Source organism: Amblyraja radiata, chromosome 32 (genome assembly GCF_010909765.2).
Source record: "Amblyraja radiata isolate CabotCenter1 chromosome 32, sAmbRad1.1.pri, whole genome shotgun sequence".
Classification (NCBI taxonomy): domain Eukaryota; kingdom Metazoa; phylum Chordata; class Chondrichthyes; order Rajiformes; family Rajidae; genus Amblyraja; species Amblyraja radiata.
Window position 1 is genome coordinate 1,743,600 of NC_045987.1, and position 24,490 is coordinate 1,768,089.

The 24,490-nt window shown below is 39.2% G+C and overlaps 1 protein-coding gene across 1 annotated transcript in view; it reads left to right on the forward strand.

The window, feature by feature from the left end:
- The first annotated feature begins 484 nt into the window (after nt 1-484).
- Nucleotides 485-24,490, forward strand: part of npdc1 (neural proliferation, differentiation and control 1) — a 100,198-nt gene continuing 76,192 nt past the window's right edge. Inside the window, exon 1 of the mRNA XM_033049144.1 lies at nt 485-727. Within this exon, the coding sequence (XP_032905035.1) occupies nt 631-727 (97 nt within the window). The 5' untranslated portion in view covers nt 485-630. The remainder of the gene's footprint in view (nt 728-24,490) is intronic.

Sequence of the window (24,490 nt, forward strand, 5' to 3'; positions counted from 1 at the left end):
AGTTCATTGGCTATATTTAAGAGGGTGTTAGATGTGGCCCTTGTGGCTAAAGGGATCAGGGGGTATGGAGAGAAGGCAGGGATGGGATACTGAGTTGGATGATCAGCCATGATCATATTGAATGGCGGTGCAGGCTCGAAGGGCCGAATGGCCTACTCCTGCACCTATTTTCTATGTTTCCTTGTGCTACCATTGATTCCACTTCTTGGGTTAAGATAGGTCAAGGTTTGGTAAACCACATCTATATCCTTGCACCACCATTGATTGCACTCAGCCCATTCCTTCTGTCCAGAGATGCTGCCTGACCCGCTGAGTTACTCCAGCACGGTGCATGTACAGTTGATTTAAACCAGCACCTGCAGTTCTCTCCAACCTGAGCTTGGGACAGGCGCCATCCATCGGCCAAGGCCTTCACCACCACCGCGACCTGACGCGATGACGTGCGGCGGCGGTGACGCGGGTGCGTGGCCGGCGTGAGGGGCCTGGCCCGGTTGCGTAGCGACGCGGCGCCAGTGGTGGTGAAGGTGCGAGAGCGGATCCACGTCGCACCGGGATAGACTAGGCGCACACAACACTGAGCTCCTTCACTCGCCGCCCGCCCGCAACCTGCACCATGCCCACGCGGTGAGGATGGGAGTACCGTGGAGAGATGCACTGGGGCCCAGCGGCCGCTCGCTGAGGGTCGTCGTCCTGCTCGCAGCGTTGGTGCTGCAGCTGCGGCCGACAGGTGAGCGGTCTCTCTGTGGGGGTGTCGGTGTGTGTGTGTGTCTGTGTCTGTGTGGGTGTGTGTGTCTGTATGTGTCTGTATGTGTCTGTGTATGTGTCTGTATGTGTCTGTGTATGTATGTGTGTGGGTCTGTATGCGTGTGTGTATGTATCTGTGTGTGTCTGTGTATGTATGTGTGTGTGTCTGTGTGTCTGTATGTATGTGTGTCTGTGTATGTATGTGTGTGGGTCTGTGTATGTGTCTGTGTGGGTCTGTCTGTCTGTGTATGTGTGTGTCTGTCTGTATGTGTCTGTGTATGTCTCTGTATGTGTCTGTATGTATGTGTCTATGTATGTATGTGTGTGGGTCTGTATGTATGTGTGTGTGTGTATGGGTCTGTGTGTGTGTCTGTGTGTGGGTCTGTGTGAATTTATCTGTATCTGTCTGTGTCTATGTGTGTGTCTGCGTCCGTGTGTGTATCTGTATCTGTCTCTGTGTGTCTATCCGTGTGGGATTATGTGTGTGGCTGTGTGTGTGTGGCTGTGTCTGTATCTGTGTGGGTCTGTGCCTATCTGTGTATGTCAGTGTGTGTGGGTCTGTGTCTGTGGAGCAGACGAAGAAGCGTCTCGACCCGAAAGGTCACCAGTTCCTTCTCTCCAGAGATGCTGCCTGTACCGCTGAGTTACTCCAGCATTTTGTGTCGCCGGTCTGTGGGTCAGTATCTGTGGTCCTGTGCTTGTGGGTCTGGGCCGCTGACTTCGGCGGCTTCACACAGTAACTGGGCCATTATGCTTCCTCGTCACCTTCCCTTCAGCCAACTTTGAACCGTTCTACATTAGTGTGTGTGAAGATAGACACAAGATGCTGGAGTAACACAGCGGGTCAGGCAGCATCTCTGGAGAAAAGGAATCGGTGTTCCTTTTCTTCTGTATATGTATGTTTATGTATACATGCACATACATATGTGAGAGCAAAATGTTCTGTGTGTATGTGTATATATCTACACACACACACGTAAACACATATATATAGTTCATATATATGAACTATACTGAACAGTTGGTATGTGTGGGCAGAATGGTTCAGGGATGGATAGATTATTAATTATAAGCATACGTTAAATCTTATTTCAAACACTGAAGCAGATCAAGTTAAAATGTAAAGACACGATATATGGAAGTAACTCAATGAAGTCAGGCAAACCGCTGAGTTACTCCATCAGATTATGTCTTTTGTTTTTGCCAACCAGCACCTGCAGTTCCTCGTGATAAAGTTAAAATTTAATGGAACTTGTATGTCAATCAATATTTACTCGGGGGCGATATTAAAAGAGTATAATTTATAAATTCCTTTATCAAGAACTTAAAATGAAGTCGTGAAGGTCACTACGGAACGATATTTAATGCATCTGCAATGTGGAAAATGTGAGGAGTAATCAAAAACGTGTACTTATAGGGTTTAATGCAAGAACGTTTACCGATCAGGACAAACCCAGATTGTGTACAGCATTAATACAATTAATATTTGATGAAACCTCAGTCAATAAAAGAGTTGTTTTATTATAAAATATTTGGAGTAAATTGTAAAAGTGAGCATCGAGAAATCTGTCTGAAACAAAAGTTAGAACAGGCTCTTTATTTAATGAAGCTTCAAGGTTAATACTTCATGATTTTTATTTTACTATGGAGCACAATTTTACTTTTGCTCTTGATATATAGTTTAAGTGGAGTTTAGATAATGGACATTTTGGAGAGGAATGAAAGTTGCATTTTAACAGGTTAAGAAAATCAATGTAAAAATGTATGGAGGCGAGAGTGTTGGGATACATTTAGACAACAGGTGCAGGAGTAGGCCATTCGGCCCTTCGAGCCAGCACCGCCATTCACTGTGATCATGGCTGATCATCCACTATCAGTACCCCGTTCCTGCCTTCTCCTCATATTCCCTGACTCTGCTATCTTTAAGAGCTCTAACTCTCTCTTGAAAGCATCCAGTGAATTGGCTTCAACAGTTTTCTGAGGCAGAGAATTCCACAGAATCACAACCCTCTGTGTGAAAATGGTTTTCCTCATCTCCGTTCTAAATGGCTTACCCCTTATTCTTAAACTGTGGCCCCTGGTTCTGGACTCCCACAACACCGGGAACATGTTTCCTGCCTCTAGCGTGTCTAAACCCTTAATAATCTTGTATGTTTCAATAAAGTACCCTCTCATCCTTCTAAATGCTGGAGTATACAAGCCCAGCTGCTCCATTCTATCAACATATGACAGTCCCGCCATCACCTCGTGCACTCCCTCAATAGCAAGAATGTCCTTCCTCAAATTTGGAGACCAAAGCGGCACAAAATACTCCAGGTGTGGTCTCAATAGGGCTCTGTACAACTGCAGAAGGACCTCTTTGCTTCTATACTCCTCATGTTATGAAGGCCAACATGCTTTCTTCATTGCCTGCTGCACCTGCATGCTTACTTTCAGTGACTGATGAACAAGGACCCCAAGATCTCGTTGTACTCCCCCTTTTCCCAACTTGACACCATTTAGATAGTAATCTGCCTTCCTGTGTTTGCCACCAAAGTGGATAACCTCACATTTATCCACATTAAACTGCATCTGCCATGCATCTGCCCACTCACCCAACCTGTCCAAGTCACCCTGCATTCTCATAGCATCCTCCTCACAGTTCACACTGCCACCCAGCTTTGTGTCATCTGCAAATTTGCCAATGTTACTTTTAATCCCTTCATCTGATTCATTAATGTATATTGTAAGTAGCTGCGGTCCCAGCACCGAGCCTTGTGGTACCTCACTAGTCACTGCCTGCCATTCTGAAAGGGACCCGTTAATCCCTACTCTTTGTTTCTTGTCTGCCAATCAATTTTCCATACATGTCAGTACCCTACCCCCAATACCATGTGCTCTAATTTTGCCAACTAATCTCCTATGTGGGACCTTATCAAATGCTTTCTGAAAGTCCAGGTACACTACATCCACTGGCTCTCCCCAGTCCATTTTCCTAGTTACATCCTCAAAAAATTCCAGAAGATTAGTCTAGCATGATTTCCCCTTCTTAAATCCATGCTGACTCAGACAGATCCTGTTTCTGCTATCCAGATGTGCCGCTATTTCATCTTTTATAATTGACTCCAGCATCTTTTGCAAGTAATGGATTATCAGCCGAGTTATTTAAAACATTTGCTTGTACTTTTGTATTTAGACAAGACTTTATTTTTTTCCACATTCTACCTGCAGTACTAGTTTTAAATGTGTAATTTAGCAATTAATATAAATCCTTGACTCGGTTTTTATAAATTTAAGATAAAAATTTGTTTTTAATTCCATCTATATTTAAATAACTATTTATTATAAAAGGTGGGAATTAATAACAGTATGATTATTGTCTGGCATTGTCATATAAAATGTTTGGAGTCCAGAAAATGATTTAGTGAACTATTGTATTTTCAAAAATCTGATTAATATATGTTGTTTGTTATATTTATACATACTGATCTGTTTAAATTAAGAATGCAACCTTTATAGAATAACATTGGCTGGAACTTGTGTCCTATATGAAATTATGCTTCTCCATAACACAGGCTATTTAACAAATATTTTGATTTAACATACAAATGTTTGATGTTCAGCTGTTGTGAATTCATGTGAGGGCCTTGTATATAATGGAAGAGGGGAACAGCCGTTTGCTAAAGAATGAGGACATCTCTGATTATTTAAGAAGATGGAGGTGCAAGCAAGTCCCGAAAAAACAATATATTGGACATTGTTTTAAATTCTATATAGTGACTTGGAAGGAATGCATTAAACGATTGGGAGAATGCATTAAACGAATACGTTTGGGAGAAAGCAATTGCAGATGGAATTATTTATTTTTTTAAACTAACATGCCGACTTTCACATTTTCAGCTGGTCACAAGCCATTTTGCATAGAGTAGATGGCCTGCATTTTAGCTTGTTAGTTTGACAAATATGACTGCAGTTGGTGAGTAGTAAGCAGCAAGTCACGACCTGATAATTTATTTAGACACGATATCTGAGGGAGGAAAGCTATCTAGGATTTTGGAAGGACTCCTTTGACTCATCTGTTCTTTTTACTTGCCACAATTCTTGCTATAAATCTCCTGTATTCCTACCGCTGTTTGTTTTTATATATAAGACTCCTTTCAGTCATGCTTTATATTGTCAGACCCAAGCTTATATCTTTACTGATTGGCCTTTGGAAGTGATCTCATCTCTATCTTGTGAATATTCCAATTTTATCCTTCGGTTAGATTATTGCCTAGAAACCATTCTTGAGTGTCAGTCATTATTCCATACATAAACCATTTAGTCAATTATCCTTCCTCCATCTCCACTAAACTAGAGATTTTATAATTACTTCCATGATTTCTTTGTCCTCTGTATGTTGTCAGTAGTAATGGTGTCTGGATTCTACTAATGATGCAGTTTTATATCTCACCCAATAGTATCTGTTTTTGCTTATTATTTGCAGGAATAGTCTGATTTCACTGTCTAGATATTTCATCTATGAATTGACATTTGGATATTAAGGATATAAAGGCACATGGGATTAGTATAAGAAAGTGAGCTGAGATAAAAGAACAGTCATGATTTTACAGAATGACGGAGTTGGTGTAAGGGGCTAATCTTGCTTCTACTGATTTTCAGTAGTGCAGATGAACTGTTTATCAATTAACTTGGCTTAATGTCCTGTCGCAGAAAAACAGCTCCTTCGTTGCATTGTATACGGACATTGAAATAAGGACATTGACATAGAAACATAGAAAAATAGGTGCAGGAGTAGGTCATTCAGCCCTTCGAGCCAACACCGTCATTCAATATGATCATGGCTTTTTCCCCATTGAGTGATTATTCTCTGTGTTGTAAAATAACCAATTCCATGGGTATTTACTTGCATGAATGAACATTGAGGTGAAAGAATATTTGAGTTAAAAATCTGCGCATGATATTTCATGACATTAAATGTAGATGGACAAGCAATATAGATTCTTCACTTTTAATAGATGGTTATGTAGTGGTATTTATTTTGACCACGGTTGATTTATTTTCATAATAATCACAGGACTCATTGCAAACTGGCGTGATCGGTCTCTCTCTGCAATTTAAATGTCCTGTTATGCTCATTGAGCCAGTTATTTTAGTTTTGATTATAGCTTACTCTTAAGAATAAGTTTCGTGACTTACAAAATATTTAACCACAAAGCAACTAAGTATTTGAATTTATTTTCCATTATCCCCCATCTTGAGATGAGATGACTCGGGTTACCTGTTCACAGTGCAGTTCAGGTGGTTCTGCTACAGTGTGAAAGTTGTGTTTCTAAGAAACCTTGTGTTATAGAAAACTGCATTAACATTTTTTGTATTAGTTCAAAAATGTGTGTTGGAAGCTAGAGAATTTCAGATTGAATTGAATTGAATACCTTTATTGTCATTCAGACCTTATGGTCTGAATGAAATTTCGTGCCTGCAGTCATACATACAATAAAAAACAACAATAAACACAAATTAACATCCACCACAGTGTATCCTCCAAGCACCTCCTCACTGGTGGAGGCAAAAATCTTAGGGTTACTGTCTCTTCCCTCCTCTTCTCCCGCTGCGCTGAGGCGATTCCCCACCGGGCGATGGCACCAAGAAAGTTAGTTTTCCTGCAGGATTTTCAAAATTGAAGGTCTTTTTTAATAGTTATAGGTTTATTTTGTTACTACCAGCTAAAAGTACTAAAGTCTGTATGTTAATTTTTTTAAATATGTTATCATTGCACATGTATCAATTGAAACAAATGATTGGTAATTTCCAATGGCCTGTTGCAATGAAGCTGGCACTCATTTCTTGAACAATGGTGTCTGAATACTATAGCGTGGTTAATGTAAACAGTTGTGCTTTTTGCAAAAAAAACCCAGCTTTTTTCCTGCTTGCCTAGTTCCAACGTAACTCTTAAGTGACTTTTTAGTTTCTGGTCTAAATCCTGTTATAACCAATTTGGTTTGCATTCCCTGATTCATCAGTAGCACCATATCCAATTCACTCATATCAGAACTAACTGCTGGTGGAACTCTGGGTCAGGCAGCATCCATGGTGATAAATGGACAGATAGAGTTTTTTATTGGAGTCCTTTGTTCTGAAGAATGATCCTAACCCAACATGTCATCTGTCCATTTCCCTCCACAGATGCTGCCTCACCCGCTGAGTTCTACCAGCAGTCTTTTTTTCCTCAGGGTTCCAGGATCTGAACTTTCTTTTGCTTTCATTGTAGCAAATGACCTGTATGTGGAAGCCATTGGCAATCCCACCACTTGCTGTCCTCCTTTAATTGCTTCTGAACAGAGGTGACATTGAAAAACCACCCACAATAGGGTGAGTCTGGAGCTAGAATGTATAGGAACAGTAACCTTCCTTTTCTGAAACCTATTAATGAAGGTATTTATAATTGATTACTGTTTCTAAGACTAGCTTTTAACAAATCTATATTTATTTAATTAGAAGTGCCAACAGCTATTGTGTGAATTCAGACTCTCGTTTCTGGATCAATAGGCTGAAATGCTGGCTGCTGCTCTGGTAACCACAATGTTACTCTACCACTTTGCTTCTTGAGAGTGCACTTTAATGGCTTTTTGAACCAGAAAGTATTTCAACGACATTTGACCTTGTTATGGCTTCGCACCCAGCTAATGGTAGCTGATTGGCATCTTATCCTCAAAAATGACAGTCCCTCTTGTGGTTCTGGGATATTATAGCCATAGTAGAAGCATGGTTGGGGGGAGGTAGGTCCAGTAGCTCGGGTCCAGATACTTAAGGCATAATATAACTAAATTTTCCTTGATCTTTGTCCCCTTTGATCTCATTATCACCCCTTACCTGTGCATATCTCCGTTTCTCCCTCAAGTCTCAGTCTGAAGTAGGGTTTCAACCCAAAATGTCACCCATTCCTTCTATCCAGAGATGCTGCCTGTCCTGCTGAGTTACTCCAGCATTTTGTGTCTACCTTCGGTAACACAGGAAAAGTAAATTGATTAGGGAAACCTCATGGCAGTGCGTGGGCTATCCTTGGATTGCCCAATGAGATAAGATGATGGAACTTAGAAATAGGAAGGACATGGTCACATTGGTTTACGACAGGATTGAAGAGTTGCGAATTGAAAAGCCAGAGGGACGTGGTCTGCATTTACGGAACTATTACAAGCATAAGGTGCAATAGTAATTTAAAATATAAATGGTACCAGGATCTGGTAACGGGGGGTATAAAATAATTTATTTTTTTTAAAACACGGTTGGTATATCCTTTTTTGCGGAGTTTTGTGTTACAATAGAGCGATTGTTTTTCCTTTTTTTTTCATTTCTTTCTAGGATCTTATTTCCTTTCTTTACTTCCTTCTCTAACTTCTTCCCTAAGGGGCTTTCTTTTCCCAACACTTTCCTGCACCTTCACGATTCTTGCTCACTTTCCTTACTTCTTTTATTTCTACCTTTTTTAAAGCTCGAAAAACGAAGTGGTACAACAAATGTAATAAGATATATGTGATGTGTATTACTGTAATTTACTGTACTTCTAATAAAAAAAAAATAAAATAAAAAAAAAAAATAAAAGCCAGAGGGAGGAAAGTAGCGGGAAGGAAATGGAGGGAGACATAGGTGTGGCACAATGGAGGAAAGGAGAGGGGGAGGGAAGAGGGTGGGTTGCAGGATTCTGCCAAAGTGTTTATTTTATTTTATTGCCGTTTGTGGTACCTTGCTGTATATAAATTGTCACTTTTTTAAAACTTTTATTGGCTGAGAAATGTTTGGAACATACAGGGATTGTAAAATGGGATACTTAGGCTGCTAAACTAATCTTTCAAAAGATCTCGCCTAATTTCCCACTGGAAGTTTGAAATTTTGCGTAGTTTACTGGAAATATTATACTTGCTATTTATTTGTTTTGAAAGAGCAGAGAATTTTTGAAATGTAGAGTAGGTGATGTAGAAGTTAAGATAAAACCAACCTAATTACCATTTTAGTTTGAGGGTGGTGAACCTCTGGAATTCTTTGCCACAGAAGGCTGTGGAGGCCAAGTCAGTGGATATTTTAAAGGCAGAGATAGATACATTCTTGATTAGTATGGGTGTCAGGGGATGTGGGGAGAAGGCAGGAGGATAGGGTTAGGAGGGAGAGATAGATCAGCCATGTTTGAATGGAGGAGTCGACGTGCTAGGCTGACTGGCCAAATTCTACTCCTATCACATATGACCTCATGTTCCAGATAGCATTGAGTAGAAAAGAGATTGCACTGTACCTATTTCTTAGATGGAAACATACCTGCTGTATTTTTCCATTTTACTTTCTTCCAGCAGTTACAATATTTCAATTTTATCTTTGTTCCTGCATTTGCAATATATCATAATTGTTGGAATTCCTTTGACCATTTAAGCAGTGAAAGCGGTAGAGAGGTCCTTCCCAGCATGTTAGCCTGTGCTTTAAAATCTCTTGTAGATGATGTAATGTTTGCCTTTAGTACTGGAGTTGCCAATTGGCCTTTTCGGGCTGTTGTTATGCACATATTGAATTTCACTTGGAAGCCAGACCCTTTATATATTTCTCTCGCAACTTGACAGTATGATTTCTGTTTTTTAATCTTGTTAAATTTGTAAAATAAATAATCTTGTCTCCAAATGCATCTGAAAATCACAAATCAATTTACAAACAAAGTTGGTAGGGATAGAAGGGTGTCAAGCCTAAAGGACTAATTGTTTGAGGCTGTAACTCTCTGGTTCAATCTGAGGAAGAAGGAATAATATCCGAAATAAGGCCCCAGGATGGAGATAATGTTTTTTGTTACCTGTGTCTTTCCTGTGGTTAGCTGTGAGGAAATATTTGGAAAGTGGATATGGTTAAAGAAATATGTGACTTTTTGTATGAAAGTTTACACTGAAACACCTATAGATAAATAATCCACTGTATTTTAGAGGTGTGGTCAGGTGACATTGGCCACAGAATCAAAATAAAACTAATTATGAGTTGTGTTCTAAATGAGGTCACATCAATATGGATGCACATGGCTACACAAAGACTTAAACATCCGGAAGAGAATTTTAGCTTTGAGGCAAGGCTTTCATGTCCGGTAGGAGGTCACAAATAACTGATCTGTATAATATGGGAGCATTTAATGTTTGCTCATAATTTATCAGACTGAAATAATCGTAGAATAAATTCCTGATTCCACTTGTACAACAATAACCGCAGGCAGAGATATTTGGGAAGCATGGTTCTCTCTCATTTTAGAGGCATGAGTTGATAACCTGTTATGTCACCATGATGTCAGTAGCTAGGTAAATTGCTGTATCATGTGTGTGGCATCTCCATTAAACCTTTTCCCTCTCACCTTATAGCCAAGACCTCTAGCACTGGACATTTCCACCCTGGGAAAATTATTCTGACTGTCTACCCTGTCTATGCCCCTCAGAATTTTGTATACTTCAATCAGGTCTCCCCTCCAGCTCTGACATCCCAGAGAAAGCAAGTCAATTCAATATCTCCCTGTGCTGAAATCCTCTTTTATATATATGTTTATTGCTTTGGTAAGCCTGTATAAGCTACAGCAAGTGAGAATTGAATTGTTCTGGTCCCAGTAGATATGACAATTTTCAATACTCCATTGGTTTCCCCATTACAGTAGAGACTATGTCATGAGCACAGGTGGAAGTGCATGTGAATCATAACTTCATTGAAGATTCACTCCCGGTGGTGGGTTGAGGTTAACAAGCTGGTTAACAACCCCTGCAGTAGCATGAGAAAGTGCCACGAGAAGAGGAGTGGTTTGTGGAGATCAAATTATATACTAAGGTTCCTTTATAGTATTGAAAGGGAAAGATGTTCATTAACGTGAACAGAAGTTTTCAAAGAAAGCTGGTGACTCCATTTAGATTAATGAGGTTGTCCCTTTGCTGATGTAAAGCTGAAAGGGGATCGTGAACAACATTTTGGCTCCTCGGCGCAGTCAGAACAGGAACAGTGACGAGACCAGTAGTGCGACAGGAAAGCGGAGATGTTAGCATTTGACTTGCAGTGTTTTTCTGATTTCTATGTTAGAGTAGAGATGATGACGATGATAATAATGATGTGCTGAACAACAAAGGACAGATGGCACGGAACACTGCTCATGTTTGAACTCGATCCAGCTCATTATAGTCATATGACAAGCCTTTTTTAATTGCAGCTGTATAATTGCAGAATTATGTAGATTAAATAAGCTGTTTACCTTGGGTATTGTGGGGGTCATATGATAAACTCAGTAATGCACCAACCTTTCATCTCTGAGAATTAGGTTGAAATCCAATCGACAACAATGAAATAAATGTTCTATCTCTCCTGATTATAAGAATCCAAAGTTAAGGCAAACCAAAGTAGTTCCCCAGTCGGACTAACCTGTCAAAATGATGCATTGATCAGTGAAAATTTATTTTTTTCCTCAGAACATGAAAAAGATGTCTGGAAATGTTACTGGGGGTTTATATATTGATCAAATAAAAGATAATATTACAATACAACTGCAAATAAGATTGTCTAGGGCCCGGATGAGACCAAACCTGGAGCATTATTTACAATTTTAGTCTCTTTATCATGAAATGATGTACGCGCTCAGGAGGGAATGCAGTGAACATTTTCCGGGTTAAGTTCCTAGGATGGCTTTGGGTAGGCTGGGTCTTCATTCTCTACCGTTTAAAACTCTTACAAAAATACTTGAGTGTAGAGAGAATGCTTAACCTTGCTGAGAAATCTAGAACTAGACTCAGAATTTTACAGCAGAGCAATAGGCTCTATGGCCCATCGCATCTATGCAGCCATCATGCCTATCTATACTCATCCCACTTGACTGCATTCATTTCATATTGCTCTATGCCTTGCTCATTCAAGTAATTGTCCTGATACATCTTAATTGTTGTTAATAATCCTGCCTTTGGCAGCTCATTCCAGACATATTCAATATATTCAAAGTTAATTGAACAACTCTGCAAAGAGAGAGTTTTTGAGAATCATTAACATCACAGATGTCATATCCAAATAGTGATAACTAGCTAGTGCCCTGGACTGCAAGCTTCATTTTTCTTGCCCTGAAAAATGGATTGATTAAAACGAAACATGTATGCTTCAAAGCAATGTTTGGTGCACAACTATGGCTAGAATTAAGTAATCACCTGAGTTTGGTCCTGTTACCCTATCTTGATTAGCAAGGGAGTCAGGGTTTATTGGGGAGAAGGCAGGCGAATTGGGTTGAGAGGGAAAGATAGATCGATCAGCCATGATTGAATGGCGGAGTTGGCTTAATGGGGCGAATGGGCTAATTCTCCTTGTGTACTTACGAATTGCAGAACTGATCAAAGTGTTTGCAAGAAACTCTGTGCTTTAGTCATGGTATACATTGATGGGAATTGTGTTAATTGCCTTGTTAGTGGTGATCTATTGTTAATTACTGTGTTCTCATCTCGCCATCTAATTTACTTTTTATTTGATAGGTATAAGGCAAAGTAAGTCAACGGAGCATGTATAAATCTGAATTAACACATCACCTATTTTCTTGTCAAAACTATTCATCCATGCCCTAGCATTAAACAGGTTTAACAAATGCTTTCAATACTTAGCACATTTTCTTTGGCAGTTAAGAAATCTTCTTTTAATGTTCTGTTCCACAGCATGCATTGGGATATCATTGCATGAACTATATTATTGGAACCTCGGCAGGGAGTATTAGTAGACACTTGCCTTTGGAAGCCATTATATGTAAATCTGTCATGTTAAAATGTACATGTGCACATGGGTCACAGAAGCAGGCTGTTTACTCTTGCTTGTGCATCCAAGTGCTTCTGTCTTCACCAAGATCACTTAGCTCAGGACTGAGCAGATATTGTTGCTTCTTGGGTTGTTTAAAGCAAATATTTTGCCTTAATCTGGCGGATTAAGTGGCAGATTTTAATAAATTTGGAGGAGGTGACTTGAGGGAATACACAATGAATGGAAAGATTTTAAAGAAAAAGGGTAGATAAACAATGGTTTTGGCATGCTTGTCTACAAATTTCCTCTTACCATACCCCCAGGATATCACTCCTGATCCTTAGGCCCTAGTCCTAAGACTACCATGTTTACCTACTCTTCAATGCTTGTTTTCCCTCCCCACTAAAGGGCCTTCCCCGCTTTCACGACCTAATTCACAACCTCTGCCAAGTTTGCCCTTGACTCATACTCGCAGCATGGCCGTCACGAGTCATGGTCGTAGGTAGGTTGTAGGAGATCGTAGGTAGGTCGTAGCAGGTCGTGATGCTAGGCGTAGGTACTCGTGGCATCAAGTAGGTCTGGGCGTTTTTTCAACATGATGAAAAATGTCCACGAGTAAAAAAGGTTGTGAATTTGGTCGTGAAAGTGGGACAGGCCCTTGAACTGTCTAATCCCCAAATTGCCACCTGTTGACCCAGTCCTTTCTTTCTAGTCAGGCTGATTTATTGTGAAACAACTTCAGGTCAGTGCCATTTTGCAGGTGATCTGCCATATTTCTATGTTGTAAAGGGCTATACTTTTGCGGTATGTCATTGGCTCAAAAGCACTTCAGGATAACGAGGTCAAAAAGGTTCTCGATAAATGCATGCCCTTTTACTTTGATGTTTCTTTATATACTGTTTCATAGAATGTTGCATTGAATGCTAAATGGAAATCCTGAGGTAGTAGATAAAATCAGCTTGGAAAAACCTGGAAAATAAGAATTACTGAAGAGATTGTAAGAAATTTAAGCAATACAACATAGTTGCTTTTTATTTTTCTTCTCGGCAAACATAATTTTGGAGTCAAGGCAATTATTTCATTTTTTGTCTTGGGCTTCCTGTTTTCTTAGGCCATTCCCCTCTGGCGGATGTTAAAATTCATTCAGCTGTGGTAAGAAGCTCCAATGGCCCGCATATGCTGATTGTGCAGTGGGGTTAAATTAAAACTCCTTTTGCATTCAGGCTAAAGCAATCTTGAGGATTTGATGCAATTTTTAATTGAATGCTGCCTTGAAGTTTTTGAAGAAAGTAAATGTTTAAATTGTGAGTCATTCTGCGATTAATCACAGTCATTATAGCACGATACCAAATTAGCTGAAATACGTTTGATGTAACGTTATTAGGTTTTAACGATTATGTAAAAAATAATCAAGATAAAAGCATGTGAAATTGCTTCAGATTATTGATTGTAATGAAAAAAATTATAAAGATGAACATAATTTTAAAATATTTGAATAATAAAATTAACTTTTTTTAAATATGCATTTCTGAAACCTTGGGATAATTATATCGTGAGCCAGTTCACTTTCCTTCCTATCCATAAAATTAGGTTGTCGTGGAGAAATTCTCATTCCTTTTCCCAACTGCATGAGATGACTTGGGGAGTGCCTTAGCTTTGTCGCTGATAAATGTGTGCAAAACTAGGTCACTGCATCTCCATATGTATGATCTAGATTTGCAAGGCAATAAGGAAAACCTGGGGCACTCTTGAGACACTTTATTACGGAGGTGAGGATATGTTTACTTTGAGGCATGACTTCATTAGGGATTCAAATGCACAATGCACGTGTATGTTCATGTGGGCATCTGGCCCCACGGTTCTGAAAACGATTGGCATTCAAAACAAAATTAAAAAGCATTAATTGGGAAAGTGTTGAAGAGCCATGAATCTATAAAAGATAACAATTTGACGCATGGGAAGTAAAGGAAATGAGCGCTGTTTTACTTTTGATTATTATTTAATGATATGTGATCTTTATTTCAACATATCGGACATGCATTAGAAGAGTATAGCTTGTGGGAAGGCAGATGTACTTTAGAATCAAAAAGATAGGATAGTTGACTTAAGGATTGATCATATTGTTTTGAAAAGGGGTAGGACAAGGAAGGTTACAAAAGAGTTATTACAAAAAAAGATTACAAGGGAGGTTATAAAAACAGGAAAAGGATAAGAAAAAATTGATAATGAGACTGGAATGTCAATCTAGATTTGCCAATGTAAAGTTACTCTGCCAGTCGCATTTTGTGGATTATAGTTTCTTTAATGAAAGTATCTAGCTTTGATGTTTCAGACAGGGAAGATCTTTTGAAGTCATCATATACAGGACTTGCTGTAATGCAGGGGTAATGTATAAAATTGGTAAAGTTACCTGATGAGCAGCTGAGCCATGTAGATCCGAGTGCTGGTGGCAATATAATTGGACTAAAGCCCTGAGATAATACAGAGGAACACCCCTTTCTACTGCTGTTTTTTGAGCCGCCTTCTGTTCTGTCATCTCATAATTTGTCCTTTTTGCAAGATGCACTGCAGCAGCTTGACAAAGCTGCTTTTGGGAATAAGATCTTAAACTTTCACACTCCACCACCTGAGAAGGCAGAGAAAACGTTCCCGAAGATAGACACAAAAAGCTGGAATAACTTAACGGGACAGGCAGCATCTCTGGAAAGAAGGAATGGGTGACGTTTTGGATCGAGACCCTTCTTCAGAAAAAGTTCCCCTTTGTTTAATCCAGCAACCCAAGATTTAAAATGCATCATGATTCCTTCATAGTATTTGGGTCAAAATTGAGTAACTTGCTACTTGAAGAATTCCAGCCATGACTTTACTTTGTAAACAGTAGCAGTTCATGAAGAAGATAATGACCAATAACTTTTCCACATATACCCAGAGACTGTGAACTTTGCACATGTATAGGTATATTTTATTATTGTTACATGTACTGAGGTAAAGTGAAATGCTATTGTTTGCATGCTATCCAGTCAAATCATACTAAATACAAGTAAAATTAAGTCATACATAAGTACAGCAGGAAGTGCAAAGAGAATGCAAAGAGTAGAATAGTGTTGCAGCATTGTGGCTTTACATTTACTGGGAAAAGGTCAAAGGTTTACAATGAGATAAATTGGAAGGTTGGGACTACATCCTAGTTTATGGGACAACTATTCAGTAGTCTGATGACAGCAGGGCAGAAGCTGTTCCAGAAGCTGATGGTACATGCTTTTAAGTTTTTGGATCTTCTGCCCAACAGGAAAGAGGAGAAAAGGGGATGAACGGAATGGAAATAACCTAGATTATATTGGCTGCGTTATTGAGGCAGCATAAAGTGTAGATGCAATCGAGGCTGGTCTCTGTGATGAATTGGACCAAATCCAACGCATTCTGCAAATTCTTGCCGTCTTAGTCAAAGCTGTAGCCAAATCAAATTATGATGCAATCGATTCAGAGCAACAATAAAAATTTGCATTTTTGAGATTATTCGGAAGATATTGGCAGACTTTGTCTATTCTGAAATTTTGTGACATGGTGACTGGAGTTGTACAGCAAAACCAGACATAAAATGCTGGAGTAACTGAGCAGGTCAGGTAACATCCTTGGAGAAAAGGAATAGGTGACGTTTCATGTCGGAACCCTTTTTCAGACCGCTTCTCTATCTTTCAGCCTGAAGAAGTGTTCTGACCCAAAATATCACCTATTCCTTTTCGTCAAAGATGCAGCCTGACCTGCTCAGTTACTCCAGCGTTTTGTGTCAATCCACAGCATAAACCAGTATCTGCAGTTCGTTGCTGTGCAGTAAAGCTGCTCTGTATCTAAGAAGAGTTCATAAACAGTTAAGTTCTGAATGATAGGGAAATGCTGTTCTATTCCGTTAAATGCTAAGCTCACCTTATCAAACTGTATGCTGTTAGTCTACCTCAACGCTAGACCTGCCAGTAAAAAAGCACTTTGCCTTATCTTGCGCTACCTTTTAAATTTGTTCCATGACCTCTACAGGAGGCTTGTCAATAGGAAAAAATGATCATAGATCAAAGGATATCTTTGTAAGAAGAAATTATGTTGATTTCAGCTGTGTAAAATTCCATTGATCCAAAAATGAATATTTTGGGGTGGATGTTCAGATTTCTGCAATGGTTTTTATTTGTAGAAAATTCTTCTTCACTTCACTACTAATTGGCCGAGCCCTAATTGTAGAATTAAATGCTTTTAATTTCTTCACCAGAGAAAATAGCGCCCAATAAATTCTTATTATTCTTCTTCTTTATGTGTCCATCTTGCTACAAATGTTGACCTCGCTGTCATCGTCCGTCCTGAAAAGAACGCAAGCTTCCGGCGACAATCAGTGGAAGCCATCACTTGTCGCTTTAAATGATGATGGTAGCAGAATTAGCTCAGGATATTTCCAGTTTCCAGCCCTGTGATGTGGACGCTTCTGCTATGGGGCCATTATTATCATTAAAAATAACTTTCTATCTTCTAAATGCAAGGCAATAACTAAAATCTATAGTGCTAAACGTCTCCCTGCTGGAACATTGTGTCCAATCATAGCCATCACGGCTTATGAAGGAGGTAACAATACGAGAAAAGATGGGGAAGAGTTTACTCACGTGGTTTCATTGAAATTTAGCAAAGATATCTTGTTGAAATTCTGTTAGGTCCTGGTAAAACCGTCAAGATTATCTGCATTGTGTGTGAAAAGATGGGCCTTAGACCAAATACACTACACATTTCCTGTCTGAAAAAGGGTCTTACCCCAAAACATCATCTGACCATTCCCTCCATGGATGCTGTGTGACATGCTGAATTCCTCCAGCATTTTGCTTTTAGCTCAAGATACTAGCTTGTGCAGTCTCTTGTGTCTACACTAATCATCACGAAGGCACAGGTCCTCTCTCAACCTACCCCAGCCAGATCTTCCCCAACAATTTATACCTGCGCTGAGATACTGGAAACATATTCCATATCTCATCACTGGATGTTCATTGACAGTTGCATAATGTTCAGGTGTAAGAAGGAACTGCAGATGCTGGTAAAATCAAAGGTAGACACAAAATGCTGGAGAAACTCAGCGGGTGAGGCAGCATCTATGGAGAGAAGAAACGAGCGTCGCCAAACTCCTTCTCTCCGTAGATGCTACCTCACCTGCTGAGTTTCTCCAGTATTTTGTGTCTACCTGCACAATGTTCATGTCTGGGCATTTTTCCTGTGATCTGCTCTATATCCTTTATCTCTGTAGATGCTGCCTGACCCGCTGAGTTACTCTAACATTTTGTGTCTACCTTTGGAAATGTATTGCCTTTCTTTAGTCGACTCTGGACATAATTTCTTTGAACTCCTCTACGGATACGATGAGAAGCAAACTGAGCTGACTATTTATATAAAAAAACTAGCAGGTTATGGAATCTTACCAGAACTGTGCATGCTTTCATATCATTCTGACCAAGCTGAAATAATGCCAGATATTAAAACCGATGTTTTCCAGCTCCATGCACAGTCCAATAATTTGCAATGCCCTAGGATAAATGTCCACCACCCTGTTAACAAGAAAGGCATGCTTCATATTGTCAAGGTCTTTCATGTTCGCTCTGCAAGCTGCAGTATTCTTTTACAAATATAAATTCAGCAAAAACTATAAGCTTTTTCCCAGTGCCTTCACGTTTCGAAAAGTCAATAGAATGTGTAATTTTGGAACTCTCTGAAATCTTTAATGGGTTTCTTGGCATGTTTTGGTATAACGATATTGCTTCCGCAGGAGTTTTCATTTTATCTGGGTTAACTTATCTACATTTTCCCCCAAATTAGATCCATTACAAAGTCATCACATTCTGCACTGCATTTAATTCCTTGAGCAGAAGCTTCTGCGAATTAGACGGATATAATGTTAAAAAAAACAATCTATGAATGAGCCAGCTTATTAATTTGTCAAGTGGTCACAAAACTAGGTCAGGCCTTGGTTGGTTCCTTTCTCTAACTTCTCCCTCTTTCATCTTGAAAGCCTATAGAGTGATATGCTATTAAATGTAATTAGAAAGTCAGGGTGTGAAGATTTACTTAGTGCATAATGTTTTACTTGTTGCCATTTACGTGGAACATGGAAAAAATGGTGACAATTTCAGGAAATTGACTAACTACTCATGAAAATGGATTCTTCCTGCTGTTAGTAATCAAATAATTTTGGGGGGTGGGGGGGGGGTTATCAATATATTCCACCAAACTAGTTTCCTTGAGTTACACTGTACTGACATCTGAAAAGGGGTTCCAACTCCAAACATCACCTATCCATGTTCTCTAGAGATGCTGGCTGACCTGCTGAGTTACTCCAGCATTTTGACTTTTTTTTAACCTACATCTTCTATAGTTAAGTGTGTAGCCATGTATTGGTTTCATTGTTGCAGAGCAGTTCATTGCTCCAATCCAAGAACACGATCAAAGAATCTTTCTTTTCTGCTGCAGAAACTGTTGAGTCTTAGATGGAGATCAGAGATCCCAAGGGGCAGGGAGAGGCGGGGTGAGGGGGAGAACCTTGAAGAGGAAACAGTAAGACAATAGGGCCAATTGCACTTAAGACCTGCAGAAGCCACAACCACTGCAGTGTTGTGGTATAAGCAGGTCCTGGCTAATAATTTCTAGACATATCTTGTTACTTGCAGGCTAATCATATATAATTTATATGTATTATACATTCAAGCTGCTGAACAATTGTGATAGTAAATTCTTTGCACCATACTTGACCACATCCCAGTGGTCAGTAATAATCATGGTGTGCTTCTTCTACGCTCAGTATTATTATAACTTTTGCTGCTATTTATGAAGAGAAAATGAGAAAATCCAATTAGTTTGTTTTCTGTACTCAATGCCAGCAAATGTTCAATGTTTTCTGATGAATATCAGTTGCATTCTGAAGATTGGAATGGGCCCGCATCTCTTCCTTCTGGAATCTGTCATTTTGAAGACACAGACAAGTGTTGCTTAGTTACTTAATTTATGGGCAAGAATGACCTTGCTCCAGTTTAAAAAAAAATTGAACTCTGGTTACGTGGTTGGAAATCATTCTTAATATCTGTGCCGGCAAACGAGTACATTCGCTCAATTAGCCAAAATGTGGCCATGACATTTTATACTGCATAAGTATTCTAATGTTAAAACTTTGATTGGACCAGTAACGCACTTGTATTTTCCTTTACAGACACATTATGCTCTCCCCCTCAACTCGGATTAATTTGCTGAAGATCAGTTCTTCACTGCCTATGATTCCACCTGGCATTCCCATATTCCATAGTTGGACACAAAATGCTGGAGTAACTCAGCGTGATAGGCAACATCTCTGGATAAAAGGAATGGGTGGCGTTTCCACCCAATCTGAGAATAATTTTAATAGCAACCTGTTCACAATTTCCAGCATCTCTATAATTTCCTTTCCCCTATAACTAGAACATTGGTATAAGCATATTTTGGGTGAAAATTGCAGTATCATGCCAGTGGGAGGAGGGGCTTGGAGGTGCCAAGTGCCGAGGTCATCTATATTAATCAGACTTAATCGGTTTTAAAAAGGGGGCAGGTCTATTAAAGCTGGAGTGCTTGTATAACTATTTCAGTGTTTTGATGTTTTGCATGGATATTTTACATTTTTATTTTATAATTTATTTTCTTCTGAATAATTCTAGTCTTGCACGCAGAGTGTAACATTTTTTTAATCATGCAGTGTCCTGAATTTTAAAGCAACCTTGTAATGCCCTTCATTAATGCAGCACTTAGATTATTGCTTGCAGTGATTTTAATGGAAAATTCCACATGTACATATGCTGGTCTTAGCATGGTTATACTGCATTCAGCAATTTCGTATGTCGTAAGCTATCACAGATACTACTGGCTAAGTTTCCCACTGTCTTGAAACTCTCTTTTGTTGCCCAGAAATGTCTGTATTCGCTATCCGAATGGTCTCAAATTTTATAATGTGATACAGCAACAAAATAAAATGTAAAAAAGGTAAAGAAAATCAATAGGTACACAAAAATGCAGGAGAAACTCAGCGGGTGCAGCAGCATTCATGGAGCGAAGGAGATAGGTAACGTTTCGGGCCGAAACCCTTCTTCAGACTGGAAAATCAATGTTATTTTTACCTAAAGACTTTGAAAAAGAAAAGAGAATAGTTAGTTTTGAATCCATGTAAAATATAGGGACTCAGTTGGAATACGGTGTGTAATTTTAAACACTGGTCACAGGAAATAATTGAAAAAATCTAGTGTAGATTGACTGGGATATTACCATGGCCAAGCAGTTCTTTGTATGAAGAAAGACTTTGAAAGCAAGGATTTGTTTCACCAAATTTGTGAAATTATGATCTGATGAGGCATATCAATAGTAAATGTTAATAATTGTGGATCTGCCATCTTGATAGATTGATAGATACTTTATTATCACAAGTGACATGTCACAGTGAATTATTTTTTTTGCATACCCAACACAAAATATGCAAAAGAGTCGTCATCTATAAGGTGTGGACAAAATTACAAAGTAGTCCCCATTAGTCACGTTGTTTTCTTGGCGGACCCCACCAACTCGTTGTTCTCACTAGTAGATGTATTGAGAGGACACCCATTTTAAGATAAGCCAAAACTTTCCAGAATATTTATTGAGCACTTGATCCGTATAAATGACATTTTAATTATTGAGGAGGTATGATTCTATTAACACCATTGTTCAATTTTAGAAAATAGAAAGAAAGCTGGCCTGGATCCTTTCCATAATGTACAACAATCCTTCCTCTTTCTTATGAAAAATCCACCATTACAATGTATCGTGACAGAAAAATGGCATCATCGCAGTTTCTTTTCCATTGCTAGAAACTGAAGGGAATTGATAAATTTCTCAATAGTGGCACGGTGGTAGAGTAGCTGCTTTACAGCGCCAGAGTCCCAGGATCAATCCTGACTACGGGTGCCGTCTGTACAGAGTTTGTACATTCGCCCTGTGACCGCGTGGGTTTTCTCTGGGTGCTCCACTTTTCTCACACATCCCAAAGGCCTACAGGTTTGTAGGTTAATTGGCTTTTGTAAAATTGTCCCTTGCATGTAGGACAGAACTAATGTATGGGTGATCAAAGATCAGCATGGACTTAGAGGGCCAAAGGGCCTGTTTCCATGCTGTATCTTAATTAAATCATGTCCAATCAATTTAATTTACCACTAGTGGGCTCTAGTTTCGCTTCTTCATTCTGGGGTATTGTGTGTAGATTGATGATAAAATTAATGAATTTAATCCATTTTAAAATAAGGCTGTTACGTAAAAAAATGTGGAAAAAGTGAAGGGGTCTGAATACTTTCTGAATGCACTGTATGTTCTGTTGCATTTGTCCAGAGTACATAAAGCAGTGATCTGATAGTAGCCTGTAACATATTATTGTGGTTAAGGAAATGTCACAATCTATTGTTAATTTGTAATAAGCATATGATATATAATTAATTTTATTTATAGAATTTATGAGAAGTAAATCTGTTTGTTTAATTTTAATTTTATGTTTATTGTTCTTACAAAAATGAGCAGATTTCTATTTTTTTCTGAATGGGATACACCTTTTAAAATATAGTCATTCTCCTTGGGGCCTATCCTGAAATTACTAAAGGTTATCCAAACTATTCTGTGTCCAATTATTTCAGTAACAAATATTTCAACATGTGTAGAAAAGCAAGGAACCCCAATGAACGTGCAAACAAAAATTAGGAGCTCTTATTAGAATGGGTGATGTTTAGGGTCAGACCCTTCTTTAGTCTGGTCGCGACCCGAAACTTCACCCATTCCTCTCCAGAGATGCTGCCCGTTCCGCCTAGTTACTCTAGCATTTTGTGTCTATCTTCAAGGTACAACATTAAGTTTTAGTGTGAAACTGGAATACCATGCATGACCACATGAGTAATGATAGCCCGACCCAAGTTTCATTTCATAAGTTCATGTCACAGGAGCATAATTAGGCCATTTGGCCCACTGAGTCTATTCTGCTATTCCCTCATGGCGATTTCATCTTTTCCTCTCAATCCTATTCTCCTGCCTTCTCCCCATAATCTTTCATTCCCTTACTAATCAAGAACCTTTCATTTTCCACTTTTGAAAATACTCATTTTACCCTTGTGCATCTTTATCTCCACTCGTAATTCCATCGTTCTGGTTGGCAGACACTGTTCCCTCGTCTGTGAGACATAATATGTTATGATTCATTCCGGCAGTAAGTGGGTGGAACATGATGCAAACAAAATCGTTTCTCAAATTCTAATTTATTTCCTGTTCAAAGGCAAAACAATAAGCCTTTCCCGAAAATCACACTGATAAAAGGCAGCTTTGACCTCTGCCTGGTAGACTGTTTGGAACAGCTTGCAATATCTAAGACTGGAGCTAAATATGGATTATTTCTCAGTTCTGTTAAATGTTTATATACTGTAGTTGATCTTTACCTTGGTAATTTGGACTTTGTAAGCCCATGTAAACAATAAGCTTGGGGCAAGCTGTGTTTTAATAGAATATTCGTTTTCATAAATTAAAATTAAACTTCTGATTTCATAGTCCATTTGGTTATTTAAATCCCCAAACTCCAGTTCTTGGTCTATAATATTCCATGATTTTGACACAGTTGCAATCTCTCTTTTTTTAAGAAATAGGAGGCTATTTATCCGTGAGTCTCTCCCAGCCATAACAATCTGACAATCCCATCCCTCCACTTATTTCCCTTTTATTTCATGACGGACCTCCCCTTCTTCTGTGCCGGTCCCATGATTTAGAGTTAGACCACCAGTTTGTGATCATTCGTAAATCCAGTGCTCTGAAATCACTGGTTTAAAAATTCCAGCTTCCCTTGCAATAACAATCTATATTTCATCAGTGACTATGTTATTCAACTTTGTGTCAAGGTTCTAATTTAGCGTGATCAACTTTAACTTCAATGTGCATTCTACAATATGCTGGTAGAGCTGCTGCCTCACAGCGCCGGAGACCGAGTTCGATCCTGACCTCTGGTTCTGTCTGTGTGGAATTTGCACATTCTCCGTGACCACGGGGGTTTCCTCCCAGTGCTCCGGTTTCCGCCAACATTCCAAAGATGTGTGGGTTTGTAGGTTAATTGGCTTCTGTAAATTGCTCCTCATGTGGGGAGTGGATAAGAGAGTGGGATAATATCGAACTAGTGTAAATGGATGATCAATGATCAGCATGGACTCGTTGGGCCGAAGGGCCTGTTTACATGCTTTATCTCCAAACTAATCTAAACTAAACAATTTGTATGTCTAACCAAAATTAGCGCCCTGAGGTTCACCGTGGCAAACAATTCCAGGAGTACACAACACTCAAAGGTACACAAAAATGCTGGAGAAACTCAGCGGGTGCAGCAGCATCTTCTTCAGTCTGAAGAAGGGTTTCGGCCCGAAACGTCACCTATTTCCTTTGCTCCATAGATGCTGCTGCACCCGCTGAGTTTCTCCAGCATTTTTGTGTATCTTCGATTTTCCAGCATCTGCAGTTCCTTCTTGTACACAACACTCATCTGGGTTTCCCCTCATAATCTTGACCAGAATGTAACATTCTCACCTACTCTTTTGGTGTACCTGGGCTTCTCAAACTAAGAGTAATATTAGACAAATAACCAGGCACAGCTGCTTGACAGGACCAATGCGAGGCCAAATAAAGGTATGGAAGAACACACAGCAAGATATCCCATCAAACTCTCAGCTACAGTAGACTTTGTGAATTCCCCACACAATTTTAAGCCATTTTAGAACTTGGAGAACAGGAATGAGAGGAAGTAATCATTAACCACAGGGACGAACTAAGAAAAATAGACGAGTTTGTTAATCGGCAACATGTGATTTTGAATAGCTTTAAATCTTTATTAGTTGTAGCAGTTGTGGGCAATAAGGTTACCGGCAGAATTAAAAACATTTGTAACATTCTCCGACTACATTTTATCTCTGTACCACCCACTCCCCTG